This window comes from Canis aureus, chromosome 21 (genome assembly GCF_053574225.1).
Source record: "Canis aureus isolate CA01 chromosome 21, VMU_Caureus_v.1.0, whole genome shotgun sequence".
NCBI classification, from domain to species: domain Eukaryota; kingdom Metazoa; phylum Chordata; class Mammalia; order Carnivora; family Canidae; genus Canis; species Canis aureus.
In genome coordinates this window covers 20,007,949-20,031,019 of record NC_135631.1, presented here as the reverse complement: position 1 = coordinate 20,031,019, position 23,071 = coordinate 20,007,949, and the positions used below count along the sequence as shown (strand labels likewise).

General features: G+C 37.0%; 1 protein-coding gene across 22 annotated transcripts in view; it reads left to right on the top strand.

Annotated features, from left to right (window-relative positions):
• DCDC1 (doublecortin domain containing 1) overlaps positions 1-23,071 on the top strand; it is a 483,101-nt gene that overhangs the window by 30,552 nt on the left and 429,478 nt on the right. For 16 of the 22 annotated variants that reach the window (XM_077863419.1, XM_077863432.1, XM_077863420.1 and 13 more), the window contains 4 exons: positions 1,253-1,366; positions 4,223-4,492; positions 5,703-5,859; positions 6,336-6,498. In XM_077863419.1, coding sequence (XP_077719545.1) covers positions 1,253-1,366; positions 4,223-4,492; positions 5,703-5,859; positions 6,336-6,498 — 704 coding nt within the window. The remainder of the gene's footprint in view (positions 1-1,252; positions 1,367-4,222; positions 4,493-5,702; positions 5,860-6,335; positions 6,499-23,071) is intronic. The other 6 variants (XM_077863438.1, XM_077863436.1, XM_077863435.1 and 3 more) reach the window with 1 other exon arrangement.

Here is a 23,071-nt window from a genome sequence, read left to right as displayed (position 1 = left end):
TGTCCATAGTTTTTGGACCACTAATGGGTACATTTCCACAGGCTTGCCAGTGGCTTAGGAGATTGCCTAGCTTGAGAGTTCTATCCAAATGGGGTGTCCTAAACCAGGTAGTGATGCAATTAAACTTTGGGGGGCATTGAATGTGAGTCATAGAGAGTCTCTAGAAAGTAATGTGGTACAGAAATAGGGAGATACATAAAGGAAGTTAGCAGAAGCTATGAGGAATAAGGACAGAGGTAGGTTTTATAATTTTTTTTTTTAGGTAAGCTTGATACCCAACATGGGGCTTAAACTCACGACCCAGGAATCAAGAGTCACAGGGCCAGACAGGGGCCCCTGTTTTTTAGTTTTTTAAGTTGAGTATAGTTAACACATAATGTTACCTTGGTTTCAGGTGTACAACATAGTGATTGAACAAGTTTATGTGTTATGTTATGCTCACCTCAAGTGTAGCTACCATCTGTTCCCATGCAATGCTATTACAGTATCATTTCTATGAGAGTTGTTTTTAAGTTACTAGTATATTCTGAAGAGCAATCCATGGTCTTCTAATTCTCTTTGTGCCCTGCTGGAGTGGTTTTATTTTCTTTTATGTTTCTGTGTATACTAGTAGCAAGCTAAATCACCTGAAACACAAATGTGTTTGAGCTGAATGATCCTAACACTTTCATTTCCAGGATTAATTTAACAAACCAGGGGATCCCTGGGTGGCTCAGCGGTTTGGCGCCTGCCTTCGGCCCAGGGCATGATCCTGGAGTTCCGGGATCAAGTCCCGCGTCGAGCTTTCTGCATGGAGCCTGCTTCTTCTCTGTCTGTGTCTTTGCCTCTCTCTCTATCTGAGTCTCTCATGAACAAATAAATAAAATCTTAAAGAAAATAATTTAACAAACCATGTGTATAGGTTTAATTCCCTGTGTGGGACAAGTTAGCTTTGTCAAACAGTTCTGTGATTATCTTCACACACCCAAAGACCAGGCAACACATCAATTGTTATAAGAAAGAAGAGTTTAATAATGTGTAAGAACTAGTGCAAACCTGTCATCAACATTGATAAAACAAATCAAAGCTGAAGACTACAGATGGTGGGCCAAAAGTTATTTTTTCATATGAAAAATGACCTTTTCTTTCCCTTTTTGATACAAATTACTAGAAAAAAAGCATATCATAAGTAAATATATGATAAAATATCATTTAATTCTTTTAACCATTTACCAGGTAAATTGCATATAATTTATTGTCCTAATCCTACCAGAATCATGTGGGAGGTTGTTGGGAGAGAGAAGGATGCAAGTTTCCATAAAGGATGCCAATGCTCTTATCAGGAGACAGAGGGACAAATGGATCTGTTTGCCAGCATACAAAAACAGTAAATAACTTATTTACATGAATAGATTGAGGAAGTTAAGATATAAGTAAAATTACTCATTAAGATTATACATTCTAGTAAAATCTGTAAAGACCATATAGCTATCTGAAAGATGGTTATAAGACAGTATTTAAGTAAAAAAGGCAAAATATTGAATTAAAGGTCTGACACATGATGCAGTCATCAAGCAAAATGATCAAGAAAGAATTCTTGAGGCGTTCTATGGTGCAAAAAGATGTTTTTTATTAGAGTACTGGGATGGACCCGTGGGCAGAAAGAGCTGCTCTGTGATTGTGAGGAGTGACTTATTATATAGAATTTTCTATCCTATGGGAGGTGAAGGTGAGGGTAGGGCTCCAAGGAAATTGAATCTATAGGTTCATGGAGGTCTAGCTGTTATTAAGATTGTGTTTTTCTTGTAAATCTTTAAGATAGTTACAAACTATAGTGAAGTTTCATATCCTGCATGACTATTATCTTTACCAGTTGACCAATTGCTTCTTCCTGCCTTTGTTCTTAGGCTCTCACTAGTACCTGAGGAATGTTATATATATCCCACCTTAAAGGGCATGGGGCTTGTGGGGTGTCAGTTTGAATTTTGCCCTCAGCTTGCCTTTTGCCCTCTCATCAATACAGCTGAAATTTTGAAATATGGAAAAAATAAAAACCTTTCACTTTCTGGTGGGGTGATAATGGATTATTATATAAAATAATTAGTATATTTATAAAAATATTTGAAAAAAACAAAATGCATTCATTAAAAAAGAAAGAAACAGGGCACTTGGCTGGCTCAGTTGGAAGAGCATGTGACTTTTGATCTCTGGGTTGGGAGTTCAAGCCCCACGTTGGGTGTAGACATTACTTAGAAAAAATAAAATCTTAATAAAAAGACACCCATACTGCATTATGTAAAGAATTAGTTTTCTTTCTTTACATGAGAATTTGCTTCCCAAGTGACTCTGGGCACTGAGAACTGTTTATGAGATCTGCAAATCTTTCCTCCTGCCTGTTTACTGATCTTCCCCTAAGTTGAAGATCTTGGTGACCACATTCAGTTCCATTGCGGTTACTGCAGAAACACTGCCACTGAGACACGACCGCTGCCACATGCCATCACTTACTATTGCTGTCAAAATCTCAGGTAGCTCAAATGGTCTGAAAGGAGGTCTTGCCTCTGTCAGAGCTAATGTCCAATTTGCCAGAGTTTTGAGCCTGGGTAGATCCTCAGAGTGTAGGGAAGATTACTCCTCTACCTAGAGCTATCTATGGTCAATCCAGGACAGACTTGGATAGAAACATGTAACAACGAATAGAACTGCTTGGATCCCAGTGTTTTAGTTTTATTGATCCACTGTGTCAAGTCTCATCTACATGCACACATCTATTTTCCCCATGGCACATGACCACTTTCCGTTCTTTCAGAGGAAATAATCAACCATTTTACACATTTGTGAACAGAGAGGACATGCCAGAAAAAATCATTGTGATTATAATGCCATTGGTGGATCAGAAAAATTTGGAGGAGGGGCTCTCTGTGCCAAGCCTTCCACACCAAGCATTATGGTTTTATAATTCCATGGGTGGGTGGGGTTATATTATATTATGTTTAAGAACTTTTGAAGAACTTACAAATTGGACAGAAGCAGATTTAGTTTGTATAAAAATACAAATACATGGAATACTGAAATGAAATACATGGAAGCTCACTATCTTTCATACCTAATCATCACACAGGTTAACATTCTTAAGTATGGTGAAGCTTGTTTCATTTTATAATACCAGCAAATTCTCTATATATTCAGTCCTCCTAACTTGGTGTTTACATGGATTTACATTATTGTCACAGGTCATATGGTCCTCTGTTCAAACATCATAGTTGATCTAAATGCTATTCCTCCAAGCTTAACTACCAGGTGGGGTGACTAACTGTCTCAATTTGTCTGAGACTGAGGGAGTTCCTGGGGTGTATGACTCTTAGTGCTAAAGCCAGGGCAGTCCTGAGCAAACTGAGCAAACTGGGATGAATCGGTCACCCTAATCCCAGTCTGCTATGAAGCCTTTATCAATTCTATTCCATCCAATATAAATTTGCCTTCAAGGAATTCTTTTTGCATTTATTTATTTTTTTAAGATTATTTATTTATTTATCCATGAGAGACACAGAGAGAGGCAGAGACATAGGCAGAGGGAGAAGCAGCCTCCCTGAGGGGAGCCCGATGCAGGACTTGATCCCAGGACCCTGGGATCATGACCTGAGGCAAAGGCAGGTTCTCAACCACTGAGCCACTCAGGTGCCCCTCTTTTTGCATTTATAGGTAATACACACTCATAGTCCTAAGAGGCATGTTTAACATATATTCTCTCTTTATTAAGTGATAGTTTGCAAGTTTCTTGAGGGTAGAAGCCACATCTCTTAACTTTTATATTTCCTAATACTGAGCAGGGTGCTAGTTTTTAATAAATCTAAAATTTAAAAATTTTACTTACATCGTTTCAAGCATGACACAAACTTTTTTTTTTTATGACACAAACTTTCTAGAGTAAAGCAATTCAATTTAATGGTTATGAATGTGGGCTTTATTTTAAGACAGGCTTGGGTTCAGTTTCCCACCCTGTCAGCTTACTGATTTTGTGAGCCTGGGCAAGTTAATTGGCCTCTCTGAACCACAATTTCTAAAATCTGTAAAATGGGAATGCAAATAGTATCCACTTCCCAGGGATATTGTATGGATTAAACAAAATAATAACTGTGTAGTATTTTGTCTAGCACATGGCACACAACAAGTTATATGGTGGTTGTTAATAAGTAATTAGAAATCAGTTGACTTGTATTCTTCCATGGATTGTTTCTTTCAGAGAGTTTATGTCATCCCAGGCAAAAGCAGTTATTAAAACTATGGAAGATTATTTGCAACCTCAGTTTGGCCCCAACAGACTTTTGCATTCAGCAGCAGTATCAGAAGGGTCAGGACTTCAAGATTGCTCCACACATCAAACAGCATCAGATCATAGCCATGATGAAATATCAGACCCATATAGCTACAAATCAAACAGTAAAAACAATTCTTGTTTTATATCAGCATCCAAGAGAAACAGACCTGTCAGTGCTCCAGTGGGTCAACTGAGGTAATCAAAGCTGTTCTCTGTTCTTTTAACCGACTGCTGAAGCTTTTTCCTTTGAGCAGAATTTATAATGATTCAATTGACTATTTCAGACATTAAAATGTAACACATCTCTAGGGTTTTGTTTCTGTTTTTATTTTTTTCTTTGAAAGCACCTGAGTAGAATGTCGCTAATTACATTTGTGGAAAATGTGAAATATACTTCAATGTAGATAATATGAAACTCAGAAAAAAATATTTGAAGCAGAATCAGGCTAGGACTACAAAATATCTGCTTACCAGATACTTGTTCAGAAAGTAAAATGCATAGTTCTGATATTTAATCGATATTTTGCAATAAAATCAAATTGAAATGTACTTATAAATTCATTTTGTGGATGTGTTTTCATATCAAAATTGTTATCATAAACTGTTAACCTAAGAATTTATGGATAGAGGAAAATGTTGGCAAAAGCAAAAATCAAACCAAGAAACTGATACTCCCATTATTTTCATATATTTGATAAGGTTGGGTATGTTGTGATTTTATTACCTAAAGTTTTTCTTTCAAAATGTTTACTTTGCTTCTGTGGCATTATGAATTAACAGCATTAGTTACAGAACTCTGAAATAAAAAACACAACATGGTAGTCATTTGCCATGTACTTTTACTGAGAAAATAATAAGAATCGAAACTTATTTTGAATGAAGACAGAACTTAGAAATCTTCCTTTTCTATCCCTGAACAATTTGAGATGAAAGCAGTTACAACTAACCTTAGAATAAGAAACTTAGAGTAAGAAACTATTTGAATTTCAGATCTTTTTAAAAAATCAGAGGACTTTGGTATACATAAAACTTAAGGGAATATCTTAGCCATTTACTATGTTTACTATATCATGATGTTAGGATTATTACTGTTTTGTGTTTTTATCAGAACGCAACATGTATGCATATATTTTTTTAAATGAGTATTGTGGTGTTTTATAAGTAAATAGGTAAAATCATTTATTCTCAGATAGGTGTTTTACATAAACAGATTTAGCAAACTTATCCTGTGTTAAAATTTTAAAAATATTTAAGTAGATACGGACAGCCTTATAAAAGTTTTTTTTTTTTTTTTAAGGAATACTTAGGAGCAATCATTAGAGCTTATATCTATAAAAAATAGGATAATATTTAAACGTTTTTACTAATTAACATGCATCAATTTTGTGGGGGTTTTTTCTTTCAGAGTTGCAGAGTTCTCTTCTTTAAAATTTCAGCCAGCCCAGAATTGGCATAGACTGTCTCATAAACAGAAACTTCATCCCAGAGTGATTACAGTAACAGCTTACAAAAATGGATCTAGGACGGTCTGTGCCAAAGTTACGGTACCAACCATCACCTTGGTAAATAGTGTTCAAAAGTTTTCAGTGCTTTATATCTTTCCTAGCTTTTTTATAATTTAAGAAATGAAAAGCATGACATTTATTGTGTTAAAATTTTCTTTTTAGTAATGAATCTGTAAATTGCTTTTATATAGACATAGATCTCACAAGTATTTTATTCCTTTCTTTTTTATCAATATATAAGTTGTATTTTGAATTAAACAGATGCATTGGCTTTGTATCTGGTGGAGTTGTTAAACTAACAGAATAAGGACTAAAACTAGACAATCATTAGATGGTCTCAGTGCTGTGATTTACCTTTTGTTTTCTATTTTGAAGTGCTAGAAAATATGTTGGTGGTGTCACTTGAGTTACTTAACTTGACCAGTGACTCAATGGGTGTCTGTTTTCATTGTTAGCACCTTTTGTTTCATGGCAATGTGTTGCTTTCTTTGTCCTAAATCACTTTCTCTTACCTCTTGCTTGCTGTCTTCTAGTTGCTGGAGGAGTGCACAGAAAAGCTGAATCTGAACATGGCCGCACGACGAGTGTTCTTGGCAGACGGTACTGAAGCCCTCAAACCTGAAGATATACCCCATGAAGCCGACGTTTATGTTTCAACAGGAGAGCCCTTTTTAGATCCATTCAAAAAAATTAAAGGTAAAAAAAGGGAAAAAATACCCTACCCCCACCCACAGTAAATTGCTTAAGGGGTGCAATTAAAAAATGATTTTCATCCTGTCTTTTTTGCATGGTTTAACAAAACTAATGTTTACGCATTTACAGCTCAGTAAGAGGATAATGTGCTTAATGAAAGAAAAATCCACTGACAGCCACGTTTATTGCCCTTCATTAGCATTGGTGCTTAATTTAATATAGATCTGAATAGACATTAGGGAGCCTGCAGGAGGTTAAATGGTGAAAATATAATAAATTAAATCAGAGATTATTGAATTTACTGTTTAGTTTCTGTGACATCCAACAGACATAATTCATTAGATTTATTCTCTCAGAAAATAGTTCAAAGTTTCAAGTAGCATTTTATTCATTTACACCCTTGGTCTTTTTTCAGATAGCATTAACATAACTATGAAAATGTTGTCAGAATGAACATATAATTCTTACATACATGGATTTTCCTAACAAAATTTTTCATAAGGTAAATACTGCAACTTGACTTTTTAAACCTTGAGATGTGTGTGTGTGTGTATACACATACATATATATGTAATTTATGTTTATAGTAATAAATACACAAAATAAAAATCTATGTATTTTAGGCATATTTGCTGGTAAGGTTTTTTTTTCAGTTCCTTGTTCTTAAGATTTCAGAAATGTGATTTTCTAAAATAAGACAGACATTTATCTTTCTTCAGTGGGAAAGAATACATTTGAAGAAAGAAACAAAAGTACTATCTAAGAATATTCTTATAAGCATTTCGTACCATAGTCTGTTATAGAGTGCTGTATGTGGTAATCACGTTTAAATGACATAAGAACTTTGTCTGTATTCCTCTATACTTTTAATACCTTATTAGAAGTATTTTTTTCTGCAACTGCTACAAAGCTGGTGAATCAAGGACAAGTCTAGGCAGTAATTGCATAAGTGGATGAAAAGTAATTCTGGAGTTCATTACAGATGAGGTGATGAAAACTCTTCCTCTATTAATGTTCTTATATAAGATGATACTAGGATTTCTATCTCTTTGAAAATACTTGATCACCAGGAAATAATTTCTTGAATACAGTAGAAAGTTCAAGATAAAGAAACTTGTTGCTACAATACTCTCTAAAAATTACCTATGCAAGAGTATATAGAACCATATGTTTTTCAAACCTTGATTTAACTTAAACTATGACTTCTTTTATATTGTTTCATTGAATCATTTATATAAATCATCTTGTATAAAAGCACGAGTCTTTCTGGGTAAATGTTTCTGAGACTATTTTTATATTTACATATATTTATAATAAGTGCTTCCTGAAAATCTTTGATTATTTTTATTAATAAGAAATACTTGCCTTTCATATGATAATGGTATTATAGAAGAGTTACATAAAAATTATTTATAGCTAACTTCTTAGAAATTTTTCTGGACATGTATGCCTAAAATAACAGTGTTACACACATGACTAGTCTGGTGGATGATTTTTAAATATACAAACTAATTTCCTCCTACTTTTTGTTTTCTCTTTTATCCTTTTTAAAGCCAAGTCCAGAACAAAAAAAAACTTCTCTGCTTTGTCTGCATATCTTTGGCTGTGTTTCACTGTGACATGCACTGCTGTTCTTTTAGCACCAAAATGTTGGCACACACTCCTGAAAATTTCACACCATCTCTTGCTGGATCAGCAAGCTTAACCCACCAAAATCTGGTGTTGTGCAATGGTTTTTGACTGATAATCAATCTTTATGCTGCTCGACAGTTGTTGCTGGGACACGGAGTAGAGCAGGTGGCAGATGTGCCTTGTCTTTTGAGAAAAGAAATTGTAGGTGAGCTTGGACACAGACTAGCATATCACATGTCCATTAAAAAGACCTAGGATAAGTATAGTGAGGAAAAAGCCACTTGTCTAAGTTAAGCTCATAGATAAGCCTATAAGCCTAGAGACTGATACTTGGTTTCTTCCAGAACCTTAAGAATATAAATGTAAATAAATATTATATATGCATAGTATAGTCTTTAACTTGAATTAAATAATTTGAGAGAAGTGTAGGGAGATTTCACATATAATCCCACATATTCATCTGTACTTATTCAAGTCAAGGTAAAATTACCTTTCTTGCATGTGTTTTGTAGATAATCAATAATTTGCCAACTTACTTTGAGTATACCATAAAAATAAGACATGTATTAATAGCTTTGAAGGTAGTAGATAAATTTAGAGTAAGGAGGCATTCTAAAGGTAAACAGGGGGGGAAACAGCTGGCAGAACTGAGTGTTCCTATTGTATCTTTCCACTTGAATATGTGTATTTTATATGCGATTAAGCAACAGGCATTAGAATCAGTAATTGGTCATTACCCTAATATAAGGATTTTCATTCATTCAGCAAACATTCATTGAGAGCCTACTACATGCCAGATACTAGGCCAGTTCAGATAAAAAAAGGAACTTGTAGTCTGACTTCTTTTTTACATTATTCTTTCATCTCTGATATTAAATTCAGTTCAATCTAAATTTAAACCAATAAGTATTTTATTAGGTACCTGCTATGTATACAGTCCTGGCTTAGGGATAGAAGTCTTGGTCTTTAAAGAGCTTAAGTTGAGTAAATAAGTTATAAATCCTTAAAACTGAGAACCTTATTCAACAACGTAAATCAAATGGGTCCTCCAAAGGAAAATTTACATTATTTCTGGTACAAGTCCAAATAAGCCTACATATATTTTGACAATTATATTTTCATACTTCATTGTTTTCTTATTCTTTGGAAAAGCAGTGTAGGTAGTAAAAATTGCCTGAGACCTATTTCCAGATTTATTAGAGTTGAAAAAGACCTAAGAAACATCTCTGATTTTTAACTACTTTACTATTCCCTTTTGAGTACCACTGTTGACAGTTAGTGCCACTGGATTTAATAGAAAGCCAGAGAGCTATTCATCACATACCTCGAAACACAAAGCTTTCTTATAGAGGTCAAGCCAAGGTCAAGACTGACACGAAGCATTCCCTGTTGAAATGTACTATTAGAATAATTCTTACATTTTGAAGTTAAATGCCTAAGTAGAAGATTACGTATGAGAAAAATGGGATCTTTTTTTATAAAGACTGTTGATGAAGATCAACTGTCCTAATTTGGTCATATATTTGTGCCATTTGAAGATTCTGAAATCTATGAAATCTGCTAGAATTGTGGAGATATAGTCAATGAATTGTTCGAAGACACATTTTAAAAGTTTTCAGATCCTTGGGCATGAACTTAGTTTTATTCACCATTTCCTGAATCTTCTTTAATGGGTACAGTGAAAATTCTTACACCAGAAGAGTCTAGCTCCTTTGTAACTCCTAGAAGCTGTAGGCAGTGCCAACCTAGCATAAGAAATGGCCTGCAATTGCTTAATGTCTTAAAGAAGATGAGAGAAAAAAAAAAAAAAAAACTAATGAGTTAGGTCCAAATTCCATTGTGTAAAGTTCTGATTGCTTAATTTTTCTTTTTTTTAGTTTTATATTTTCTTTCTTTCTTATATATTCTATTCTACTGTTTGGCTTTTAGAGCTATCACTTACAGTGATTCATTTCAGTCCTGAGCTTTGTTAACTAGAAGTGAAACTGAGTACTATGAATAAGATTTTACATCTTTAATATACTGTATTGTGAAGATGTAGTCACAGAAAAAAATCCATGAAAAGAGTTCTTGCTACTACACCTAAGATCTAAATTTAAACCTAGAGATTTTCTGCTAACTGCCATGTGATCTACAAAATGAAATAATTTGCTGTGACAGCTTGTGATTGACAAGAATATGTGTGAGCACATTTAAAATAGGCCATCTTTTCATGTAGAAGTAAATGTCAGTGAAATGATGGATTCTCATCATTTTAATTATTGATGATTTGGAAATATTTCAATTCCACGACACACAAGACACATTCTAAATAGCAGCATAACACTTTTTCTCCTGTCTGCGTCAATAATGAAATATTCTGTCATAGTTTGTTTTTCAAAAAATGCATTAGTTTAATGAACCTGGATTCCTGCATTATATTTTGTTCCATTATGTGTCTCCTGAATTTGTTGATTTTTAAATGGTTGTGTTAAAAGCACAAGTTTCAAGAAATAACCCACCACCTGCCTCAAATCATACCTTGCTATTTTTGAGGCTAGATCTCAAGACAATGTTTTAGTGCTGACTGTCCCAAGGACTGCTGTGGTCCGCTGAAGCTAATATTGGGCTTTGTGATGATCACCTGTGGGGGGAGCACTACTCCATTTGAGCAACTACCACAGGAGTTAGGGTGGGCTTTCCCAAATTCCTTGTTACCATATCATTTGAATAGTATTTGTATTAGGAGAGATTATTTGTTAGTCCACTTTATCTCCCACTTAGCTGCATATATTTGAAAACAAGAATATGACATTAGATAGAGAAAAAACCCTTAATTTCTTCTGAGATAGCACATGATTCTTTCGGTAGGGGTGGGAAAGGAAGAGGCCAAGGGAGAAGGAGAGAGAGAATCTCAAAGACGCTCCATGTTTGGGGCAGCCCAGGTGGCTCAGTGGTTTAGTGCTGCCTTCAGCCCAGGGCCAGATCCTGGAGACACGGGATCAAGTCCTGCATGGAACTCCCTGCATGGAGCTTGCTTCTCCCTCTGCCTCTCTGTCTTTCATGAATAAATAAAATCTTAAAAAAAAAAAAAAAAAGGAGGCTCCACGTTTGGCATGGAGCCCAACCCTGAGAGCATGACCTGAACCGAGATGCTTAACTGACTGGCCACCCAGACACCCCAGCACATGATTCTTTAATCTATTTCTACAAGTGAGGATAAAGCTTTGGCATATATTTTATTTATTTCCCTATACCAAATGTTTAAAACCTATAAATAAGTATGTAGAATACCTTTACCCTGGGCAGCCCTGGTGGCTCAGCAGTTTAGCGCCACCTTTGGCCCGGGGTGGGATCCTGGGGACCTGGGATCGAGTCCCATGTTGGGCTCCCTGCATGAAGCCTGCTTCTCCCTCTGCCTGTGTCTCTGCCTCTCTCTCTCTCATGAATAAATAAATAAAGTCTTTAAAAAAAAAAAAAAGAATACCTTTACCCTGTAAACAGATGAAGTCTATTGTGGGAGATGGACCCTCCAAAAACTGTCCTTAGCTAATAGGCAAATCAAGAGCATGCATGAAGCAGCATCTCTGTAAATTACCAAATCACTGAGAATCATGTAAATCCTTGACATAGTCATGAACACCTGTTTAGTGAGGGGGCCTGCAAACCTATAGCTGTCCTGATAATTTGAATACTTTCTGCATGTCAAGCACTGAGTTATGTGCTTTAAGGGTATTATATTTACTATTCACAATTCTTAAGTTAGTGCTAACAACTCCATAATGTCTTCTATGCAATTCCAAAATCCAAAATTTCAGAAGACAAAACAATTTTTTTCATGCCTTTGGTAAGAGAACCTTATGTAGTTAACCACTTGGTTTGTTGAAAAATACTGTTTGATTATGGGCTGCTACCCTATACCTTGCTGGATGCATTACATAATAGATGATCTATGCACTATTAGGATACATGCACTGTATTAACACTTTGAATCCAAAAATTCTATTTAAGGGATTACATCTGACCGTAAGGAGTTTGGATAAGGTCCTTCTGTTGTAGCTGCAAAGAAACCAGATAAATTTTAATTCTCACAGAGCATGAACTAACTCAGAAGGGTAATAAATACTGTTTTATCACCTAGAATTGTTGCTATGTGGGGGTAAAAGTAGACAGAGAGAATATCTCCCTGACTAGAGTTGAGAGAGTATGTGGGAGATTTAAAAAAAATGTAGTTCTCTATCTAAGGAGGCAGAAAAATAAAGAATGACCATTCATTCATTCAATCATAGTATTTATTGAGTCCCCATAGCGTGCCAGGCATTGCTCTAATCTTAAGATGATGGCGTGAACAAGACAGAGGTCTTATAGACTTTAGTGGGGTAGAAGGAGCAAAGACAATAAATATGTAAAGAGCTATATAAGGTATTTATTGACAGTGGTGTTTTAAAGAAAATCAAAAGGGTGGTATTGGAACAAACAATGTCATGGAAACAAAAGGAGGTAATTTGTCAAATGAAACAGGCATTTGTAGTAAACGGTAAATCAAATCTTTTAGGCAGGTCTTCTTTCAGCGGCTTGCCTTTTAGACCATTAGTTTTTAAAGCTTTCAGACATCTATTAGGAAAGACATGAGAAATGCATTATTATTTAGTGGCAAGAACACTAGACTTGAAGTCAGATGATCTCGCAAGATTCTAGTCTCTCTTATATGTCCTTGAATAGGTTGTTTTGTGCTTCAGTGACCTTACCTGTAAAACTGAGGTAACAATATCTTAAAGGATTATTAGATATTATCTTTGATTTGAAAGAAAGATAAATTATTTGAAAATTAAATGTCTATAAATGCCTGGTCTGAACAGAACACTGAGAATAGCATTTCTTAAACATAACTAAGATTCCAATTGCTATTAAAATCCCAAGGTTGTTAATCAGAACCCTGTGTGCACTCCTCCCTCCCCAGAATAGCTAGCTAGATTCAGGAAAACAACAAAAAAAACAATTATCTCTGCTTTCTTCATTACCGCCAGGGAAGCAAACTACAGTGTGGACCTAGGCAAGGCACTTAACCTCTCTAAGTCTCAATTTTCTTATTCACAAATTGAACCCAATAGTAGACACCTCACAGCATTATTAGGAAGAGTAAATATAATGATGTATATAAAAGACTGCCATATATAATAGGTGTCTAAAACATTGTATTTCCACCTGATCTTTATTTATTTTCCCTCTTTTGCTCTCTCTCGTCAGGCATATTTCCACCAGCTTTTCATGCAAGTTGTCACAAGAACCTGATTTTACTACCAAAAGTTTTGCTAGGTCTGCAATCTTAAAATGCACAAAACCAAGTTAAAATCCCTGCTGAGGGGGATCCCTGGTGGCTCAGCAGTTTAGCGCCTGCCTTTGGCCCAGGGCGTGATCCTGGAGTCCCAGGATGGAGTCCCAGGATCGAGTCCCACATCAGCCTTCCTGTGTGGAGCCTGCTTCCCTCTCTACCTATGTCTCTGCCTCTCTCTCTGTGTCTCTCATGAATAAACAAATAAAATCTTAAAAATAAAATAAAATAAAATCTCTGCTGAGCACTGGTGTACATAGCATGATATAGGAATCCAAATTAGAGCCTTTGAACTCTCACTATATTGTGCTTTTTGCCTTCAGAATTTGTTTAGAATGTAAGTCAAACTCAAGTTTTTTTAAAAAGGAGCCCCAAATGGCCTTGCTCTGCTCTATTCCAAGAGTCATTTTTTAAAATATGTTTATGACCCAAGGCTAGCCTTCACTTTAAACTGCCATAACTTATTTCAAGAAAGTTCATAGAAAAGTTCAGGGAAAGGGTGACAACATTTTGATTGGCACAATAGATGGGATGTTTGTAATTTTAATCAAATTTAAATTGAAGACATACTTCAAATGATATGTCAGACTAGTGTTACTGAGTTAAAATCTAATGACAACCACTGTCATTATTAGTTAAATATAGCCATCATGCCTATAGCAATACATGATGACACTTAAGAACATGCAGAAACAACACAAGTATTTAGAGAAAAGGGAGGGACTAGAAACTCAGTTGAACACAGGAATGTGACCTGGATTATTCTATTTACCAAACATAGAACCAATTGTATTTTGAACAGATGATATAATTGAGTATAGCAGTATGTTTTCTTACTGTCAGAGCATTTATATTTTATAAACTTATCTTGCACCCATGAAATGATGTGCTTATTCATATTTAATGTCATTATCTATACCTACTTGACAATCAGAGCATTAAAGTATTTTCAAGTTTATTGCCCAACTACAAGAGAATGAATTTTTAAAAATAAGATTTTTAATAAGCTCATGGATTTGAAGTTGTAAATGCGCTGCTTTTATTTTGGTGACAGAAGGTAGTATTATTTTGCCTGGCACATGCAAAATGCAAAATTACAATGTGGAGAGCACTCAGATTTATTTAATTTTGTGAGAGACATTGGGTTTTTTGAAGTAGACTGAGAAAATGTAATGATATTATAGGTAAACCTTCTACCATAGACATAGGTTAGAAAGTGCTTTATCTTTTCATGATTAGGTTATAAACAAAACTGTGAAAATAAAATAAAATGTAGATTCTTCAAAATAAAATAGAACCTATGGTTGGAGTACAAAATTTCCTGAGTGCTGCAGGAGAGAACATGTACAAATAGTCAAGAGGACTCTGGCAATTCCTGAGTATCTGGGATATGGCCCTTCGGGGAGGTATTTTCCAAAGTTATAATGAGCTTTCCCTGGAGTACAGCCTCCAACTTTGTCCTAGCGGTCGCTTAACTTACTAGAGAGAAGTGCCTGAGGAGAGGAAGACAGGGACAATTCTGATTGTGACTGCTTTGGAACCCATTAAGTGTGACCAGCAAATTTAAAGGAGAAGATGAGGTGAGTCTAGGATCCCTTCTTTGGCAATCGGATGTATAGGGACTGAGTCTTTGCTTCTACTGTCAAAAAGGTAGAGATTCCAGAACTCTCCAAAGTAGAACTCCAAGGATCCTGCTGTAGAATTCATATATGGATAGGTATTGTATTTGGTCCTAGTCTGGGGAAGCTCCCATTAGTAAGGATAAGCTCCCATTGCATTCTCAGTGTCCTCTTTGGTAATCATCAGATTTGTAATTGCTAGTGAAATAAGTGCTGTCTCCTCTAGATCAAGTTAGCTTAGGGGAAGAAACCATGGCTTCCTTATTCACCTTATTCATTTTCTGTCACAGGGTCTGGCACTTAATAGATGCTCAGTAAATGCTGTTCAGTGGATGAATGAAGGACCGAGGGAAATAGGTACCATGGTAAACCACGGTAAACCATCAGTATGATCAGTGTTTCAAGGAGGTGGTTGCCAGGGGGGTGGAAATAGACTGCATCAGAGCAGCAGCTGTAAACAGTGAGTGGATGTTCAGGAAGAGTATATTAAAAATCCCCTACCCCAAATTCATATGTAGATTTGTGAATGTTCCTGTTTGGCAGGGGGCCAGAGTAAGCCAGCCCAAGAATAATTACATTGCAGAGAGGCTAATGGTTATGCTAATGCTTGTCTGAGACCAGACAATGGTCAGAAGTGGAGTGCTGGGATAAAAGATTCTCCCAGGAACCTGTAGATCTGAGATTTTCAGCCCTCTTACATCCTCTCAGGAATGCCCATTCTTGCCCATTATCTCCCTTCAATCATTCTTTTGGTGTTGGGGGGGGGGGGTCCTCTCTTCTTTCATTTAATACTTCACTTTGTATTTCTCCTGGTACCTTGCATATAGTCAGTGCTTGTTAGCTATTATTGAAAGTAAGGAAGAAAGAGGAGGTAGTGTGACCTTTGGGAAGGTTCGAGGCTACTGCCCTCTATTGTGCACAGCTAAGGACTGTGGAGCTAGACTCACTTTTTTCCAATTCCAACATGGGGGTTAGGTGAAGAGGCTTTTTAATTTTTATAAAGGCAGATAGCCTCACCCTGGGAAGGATACCAGGGTTTTGAGGTGAGAAAGTTAGCACTTCATTTTCTGCAAAATACAAAGTGGTTTAGATAACGCTTTTTTGTTTTAATACTCGACTTGGTTACCTGCCCCACTTACCCAGCCATCCCCTTACCATTTGATTTCTTTTCCTTCTATCCACTCCCAGCCTTGCTTAATTCTCTTCCTCACCAGGGATAAAACCTAGTCACGTCTTTGCTGAGCATCTTAAAGTTCTCCATGCTGGAATGGAAGAGTCAAGATTCTGTTTTTTGGAGGGTACTGGGCTGGCTCAGTCGGTAGAGCAAGTGACTTTTTTTTTTAAGAGTGTGTGATTCTTGACCTTGGAGTCAGGAGTTTGATCCCCATTTGGGGGTAGAATTTACTTTAAAAAAATCTCTTGCTTTTTTAAAAAAAGAAGATTCTGTTTTTCTTCTTGCCTCTGTATATAATAATGCTTACACTGGCTGTCAGCCCTCACCACGTTTCTTCATGTGAAGGCATATGGCCCTAGAGCTGTGATGTAGAGAAGAATCACTTTGTGTTGCTAAATATGAGGGTTCCCTAATTCTCCAGCTGGCTCATATTTTGAGACATGCTGCTTTAGACCTGGCCTTTTCCTCACTTTATCCCAATAGCTTTGTTTCCTGGAGAAGTAGATTTTGCCTTACATTTAAGGAAGATTTTTCCAATAGTCTCAATCATCTAAAAGATGGAATGGTCTGCTTTGGGTAGTGTGAGTATTCTAAGCATTGTGTGCAGGCTCTGATGGGACTACTTCCCACATTCCTTGCTCCATTTCTATCCGCTGTGTGTTTAGCTTCCTCCCAATGGTCCATCATATTATTGCATAACTCTGGGTCTTTACATCATTTCTGCTATCTGGATTATGTTCTGACTCTTTTGTCCACTCTGTGTGTCCTTTAAGTCCTACCTTATGTCCTTCCTTTGGGGAGCCTTTCTTGGCTACCATAAGCTGTGGCAGGTGTCCCTGCTCTCTATTCCCTCAATACTTTGTGGAGACCTCTGACCACGCACCTGCCATATTTTGTGTTTGTTTTCCTTTATTGTCTTCCCCAACAGACTGAGAACTCTTTGAGGTCCCCTCTGTGCAGGCAGGGAACATGTGATAGGCACTCAGTGCATGTTTGTTAAATGAATAATTGAGTAAATGAAGCAGGTGGCTAGAGTCAATAATTTTTAGTTTCTTTCAACCCCAAGGTTTTACAATTCTGAAGCCAATGCATTGTAATGTACTAAGCCTATGACTTTTTAAAAAATTTTGTTTATTCATGAGAGACAGAATGAGAGGCAAGGCTCCCTGCGGGGAGCCTGTTGTGGGACTTATCCTAGGACCTCAGGATCATGACCTGAGCCTAAGGCAGGTGCTCAACCACTGAGCCACCCAGGTGTCCCAAGCCTATACCTTTTTTGCTTCTTCCTAACCTGGGCTGTCCTTCATGATGCATATTTGTATCATACATATATACACGATACCAACATTTTTGGTTGTTTAACTGGGAACATGCTACTGGCATCCGATGAGTGTAGGTCAGGGATGGTACCAAACATTCCATAATGCACAAGACAACCCACACTACAAAGAACAAAGAAGTATCAATACTTGCCAAGGTTGAGAAACCTTATTCAAACTGCTCTGATTGACAACAGACATAAAGGTTTGTGAAGGAGTCACAGTAGTTTTCATAAGGACATTTAAAAAAAAGATTTATTTATTTATTCATAGAGACACAGAATGAGAGAGAGAGACAGAGGCAGAGAGACACAGGCAGAGGGAGAGGCAGGCTCCATGCAGGGAGCCCGACTTGGGACTTGATCCCAGGACTCCAAGATCACGCCCTGGACTGAAGGTGGCGCTAAACCGCTGAGCCACTGGGCTGCCCTCATAAGGACATTTTGACCAAATTATAGGCACTGAGGGCAGCTGCTTTTTAGATGGTGCTAAGATGGAACTATGATAGAATGTAGGAAAATAAGAAGTATGGGATATCTAGTCCATTTTAAACTGGTGGAATCTTTTATTACTTTTTGCAGTGTCATGGTTAATATAGCAGGCTCCAGAATTGTTCAGGGTGTGTATGATTTCTGACCTACTTAATGGATGGATGTTAGAGATCAACTTGCTTGATTTCTCCAGGTCTCATTTTCCTCGTCTATAAAATAGAGATGATAATGTAACCTACCTCCTGAGATTATGAAGATAAAATGAGTTAATGTATACAAAGCACTTAATACATTGCTCTCTATATGTTAAGTTCTTGATGAAAATCATGAAGATAATAAAAATGTCACCATTTACAGTTTCATATTTACACATGTGTTTTATCTGTAGAAGTTCTTTCCATCCGTATAAAAAAAGGAAATTAATATTACTATTCCCATTTTTCATTTAAGAAAACTAAAGCAAATGACATTGACTGAGTTTTTTTTCCCCCAAGGTTACAGAGTTAGTAAGAGGCAAAGTTAAGATTCATATCTAGGGAGTTTGGCTTCAGAACCCATGCTTTTAAATACTAGGCTATGCTGCTTGTTTACTATATTATTAATACATTTCAGTCATCATTAATACTATTTTATTAGGCTTCTTTCAGGTTACCTTAAACATCTTTATTTATATAAAAACTTTTATATATTTCCAATAGTCTTTCCACATTTATCAGTATCAACAAAGATCTGGAAAGTATTTTATGTTATAAATGATATTTTCAAATTTATTTTCAAATTTACTATATTATGTGTTTTTCCTAGACTCATCAAGAATTCTTTCAGAAAACTGACTTGAAAATTCAAAAATATGATCTATTTTTATTTTAGGCTGTTTTTTAAGTGAGTGAAGTGTCCTTAGAAGTTCACAGATAGGGCAGCCCCGGTGGCTCAGCGGTTTAGTGTCCTTCAGCCCAGGGCCTGATCCTGGAGATCTAGGATCGAGTCCCACGTCAGGCTCCCTGCATGGAGCCTGCTTCTCCCTCTGCCTGTGTCTCTGCCTCTCTCTCTCTCTCTCATTAATAAATAATTTTTTTTAAAGACGGTCACAGATAATAGAATTATGAATATATTCCTTTTATTGGAATAAGTTATGTTAAATAAAAGGTAGCCTTATTTCATTAATTCACGCAGCACTTACTAAGCACCTACTCCGTGTACTAGGTAAGCATAAAATGTTGATGATAGTACAGGGGAGAGTGTCAGTGGTAGACAGACATCTTCACAAAGAGTAGAAGGGAAGGGTGTTTAAGAGAAGAGTTTTTAAGAGAGATGACGCTCTACCCCAAATTAGTCTTGAGGAATATGTAGCACTTACCTTAAACATACTCCATTAAATATACTCCTTAAGTATACTCCATTCCTAGACCTTCATTTTGCCAACCAGTTCTCCTTAGCAGGTTTCTTCTTTCTTGAAGAAATTCTCTACCATTGTGGTAATCGATGAACATCAAGGTGGTAGATAAATCATATTTATGTTCATACTGGGGGGATATAGAGAATAAAAATGGTATATATATGTATATACAGGCAATAAAGTTTATTTTGCATAACTGATATGTTACATAAGGTGACATAAAATTAAATTTTATCAATCAAGCATTTAAATGCACAGGAAAGTTAACATCTAGTAACTATACCATGTGCAGGTATAGGAGCAAAGAATAATAAATATGGGCTTGAATCCTACCTTCAATGGGGTTAAGTATGGAAACAGAAATAGGATCTATATTTATGAAATATTTACATAATTTCAGATCATTTATGCTCTTTCCTTAATATGTAATACAGCACCTGAAATGTGGTGTGTTCTAAAACATTACTGAATGAATGAATATATGGGTAAGTAATAATAGACTGCAATGCTCTAAGGATTCAGAGAGATTATAGATCATTGTGGGCTGGAACACTAAAGGAATATCTTAAACCGGATTTTGAGGTGGACTTGAGTCTGAATAGGTGAAGAATGGACTTATATATGCCCTTGGTATACTCAGGGGATAATGAGCAGATTGGCTTAGGTATAATAGTGCTTTAAGCCAGGATAAGATGAAGACCGAAAAGTTTGGATAGTGTCAGATTGTCAGTAAACTCTTCCATTAAACAGAAGTTTAGGCAAGGGAATACGTCTTTTTCATATTCCTTGCACAGGGTCTGACACATAGGATGGATTTAATAAGTATTTGCTGACTACCTGACAGACTTGATGATTGACTAATGGAGAACTTCAAAAGTTAGCTCCAAGAACTTCTTCTTCAGGCAATAATAAAATTGATGTGTGTTTTTTTGTTGGTGGTGGTGGTGGTTTTTTTTTTTGTTGTTTTTTTTTAGATTTTATTTATTTATTCATGAGAGATACAGAGAGAAAAAGGCAGAGACAAAGGCAGAGGGAGAAGCAGGCTCCATGTGGGAAGCCCGGTGCGGGACTTCCCTGAGCCAAAGGCAGACACTCAACCACTAAACCACCCAGGCATCCCAATAAAATTGATGTTTTAAGGAAATTCAGCTATAATTGGAATATAGGATGTCAGATATAATGGAGGAAAATAAAATACAATTAGGGGCCGGCTGGAAATGGAAAGGAAGGATGTTTTTAAGGCTTACTGTGAAGAAAGATAGCAAGAGGAGGTTTCTCTTCTTTGACTCTGTTTCAGGTCAGGTTCCCTCCAAGCAGCACCTGAGATGGGGATTTTTGTACAAGGGACTTAGTGAGGGAAACAACAGAATAGAGGAAGAATTTCGATCACGCCCTGTGTTCAGCTGAAGTCCAGCCTCAATTTGGAGTGAGAGTTGCCCCTCCTTAAAGCCAGGGGACTGGCTATTATGTCCCCCAGTCAGTCAGTCCTTGACTGTGGACTGGACCCCTTGCTAAGAGACCATCACCTCACAGACATTTCCTGGGTAGGTGGCTGATTCCTTCAGCCAAAGGCTGTTCTCAGGAGAAGAATGCAGTTGTGAGGTGTTATAGGCTACGACTCAGCAGCTGGAGTTTGGGTCCACTAGCCTGATAAAAGGAATTTGGTGGGGGAAAACTACCAGTGTCATCTATTCTCTGCTATAGTCTATACAGTGCCCTGCTGAGAACCTTCCAATAGCTTCCCTTTACATCCAGAATAAGATCCAGACCCTTTATCCTGTTCTACACAATCTGGCCTCTTTCTATCCTTTGGCTTTATACATATACATTCTCTATCTATCCAAACTTTGTTTTTCTTTCTCAAACATGCCAAGTTCATTCTCATGTAAGAGGCTTTGTGCTTGATTATTATTCTGCCTCCAGTACTCTTTCCACCCATATTTTCATGACTGACTTCTCATTGTACAAGCCTGTCTACTCAGATGTCATCTCTTCAGGGACACCTTCTACTGTTTCTTTCCCCAGGATCACGTAATCTTTCCTGTTCACAACTATCTCTCTGGTGCATTGATGAATGGACACCCAAAAAATATCATCGAATGACTAAGCAATTGATTGGAGAGAAATGGCTGGGAGGAAGGGTTCAAGATCTCCCTGAGATAATGGACAACTGTGAAAGAAGTGGAAACACTGATAGGAATAAGAAATGTGAAGAGTATGTCCAATTTGTGTGGAAATATGTGAAATTTTGTTTGATAACAGTATAAAATATATGGTAGAGTCTAGGGATGCCAGTCAGTAGAGTGTGCAACACTTAATCTCAGGCTTGTGAGTTTGAGCCCCACTTTGGGTGTAGAGATTACCTAAATAAATAAAATCTTTTTTTATTTTTATTTTTAAAAGATTTTACTTATTATTCATGAGAGACGCACAGAGAGAGAGAGAGAGAGAGAGAGAGAGAGCAAGCAGAGACATAGGCAGAGGGAGAAGCAGGCTCCATGCAGGGAGCCTAACGTGGGACTCGATCCCGGGGCTCTAGGATCATGCCCAGGGCCAAAGGCAGGCACTAAACCGCTGAGCCACCCAGGGATCCCAAAATCTTTTTTTAAAAAAAGTTCAGTTTCTAGAACTCAATTCATATTCCGGTGCAATCACCTGCCAGCTGCAAGATTTTGCTCAAGTTATTTAACTTCTCTGTGCCTCAGTTTCTTCATCTGTAGATGAAGATAATGATATTTTCTACCACATAAGCTTTTTGAGAGGACTTCATGAGTTAATATCGATAAATCATATGAAACAGTGTCCAGTTAATAGCATTATTTTAATAGAATTTAGTTAGTCTGCATAGAGGAAAGAGGCTGGGACCAGGGTAAGATGAGTGCTCAACCTGTGAGACAAAATATATGGAGGCACTTACTAAAGGTTGTGCACTTGCACAACTGAGTGTGCTTCTTTCAGTTTTGCAGTGTTGACCCTTCACTTATCTCACCCTAATCCTGACCCTGGTCTCAGTCATCAAAAGGGAAAACCCTTTATTGGTAAGATTCTCTAAATCTGGGCACCTGCAACACCTCCTCCCTGTGGCCTTGGTGGGAGAGGTTCCTTTTTTTTTATTTTTTATTTTTTATTATTTTTTTATTTATGATAGTCACACAGAGAGAGAGAGAGAGAGAGAGAGGCAGAGACACAGGCAGAGGGAGAAGCAGGCTCCATGCCCCGGGAGCCCGACATGGGATTCTATCCGGGGTTTCCAGGATTGCGCCCTCGGCCAAAGGCAGGCGCCAAACCACTGCGCCACCCAGGGATCCCCTTTTTTTATTTCTTTAAGATTTATTTTTAAGTAATCTCTATACCCAACATGAGGCTCAAACTCACAGCCCTGAGACCAAGAGTCACATGGTCCACCAACTGAGCTAGCCCGGCACCCCAATGTGGGAGTGGTTTCTTGCAGTTGTCAATCTCTAGATTGCCTCACTGTCCTTTGGTTGCTTCTCCATCTTTTCCATTACCAATGCCCTGTAGTCAGTCCTCTCTGCTCAAATACTCTGAGTGGTAGATTCTGTCCACCCAGAAATTCTGGGATGTGGGGGAAGAAACCAATATTCATGGAGTACCTTCAATGCTTTAGGTACTT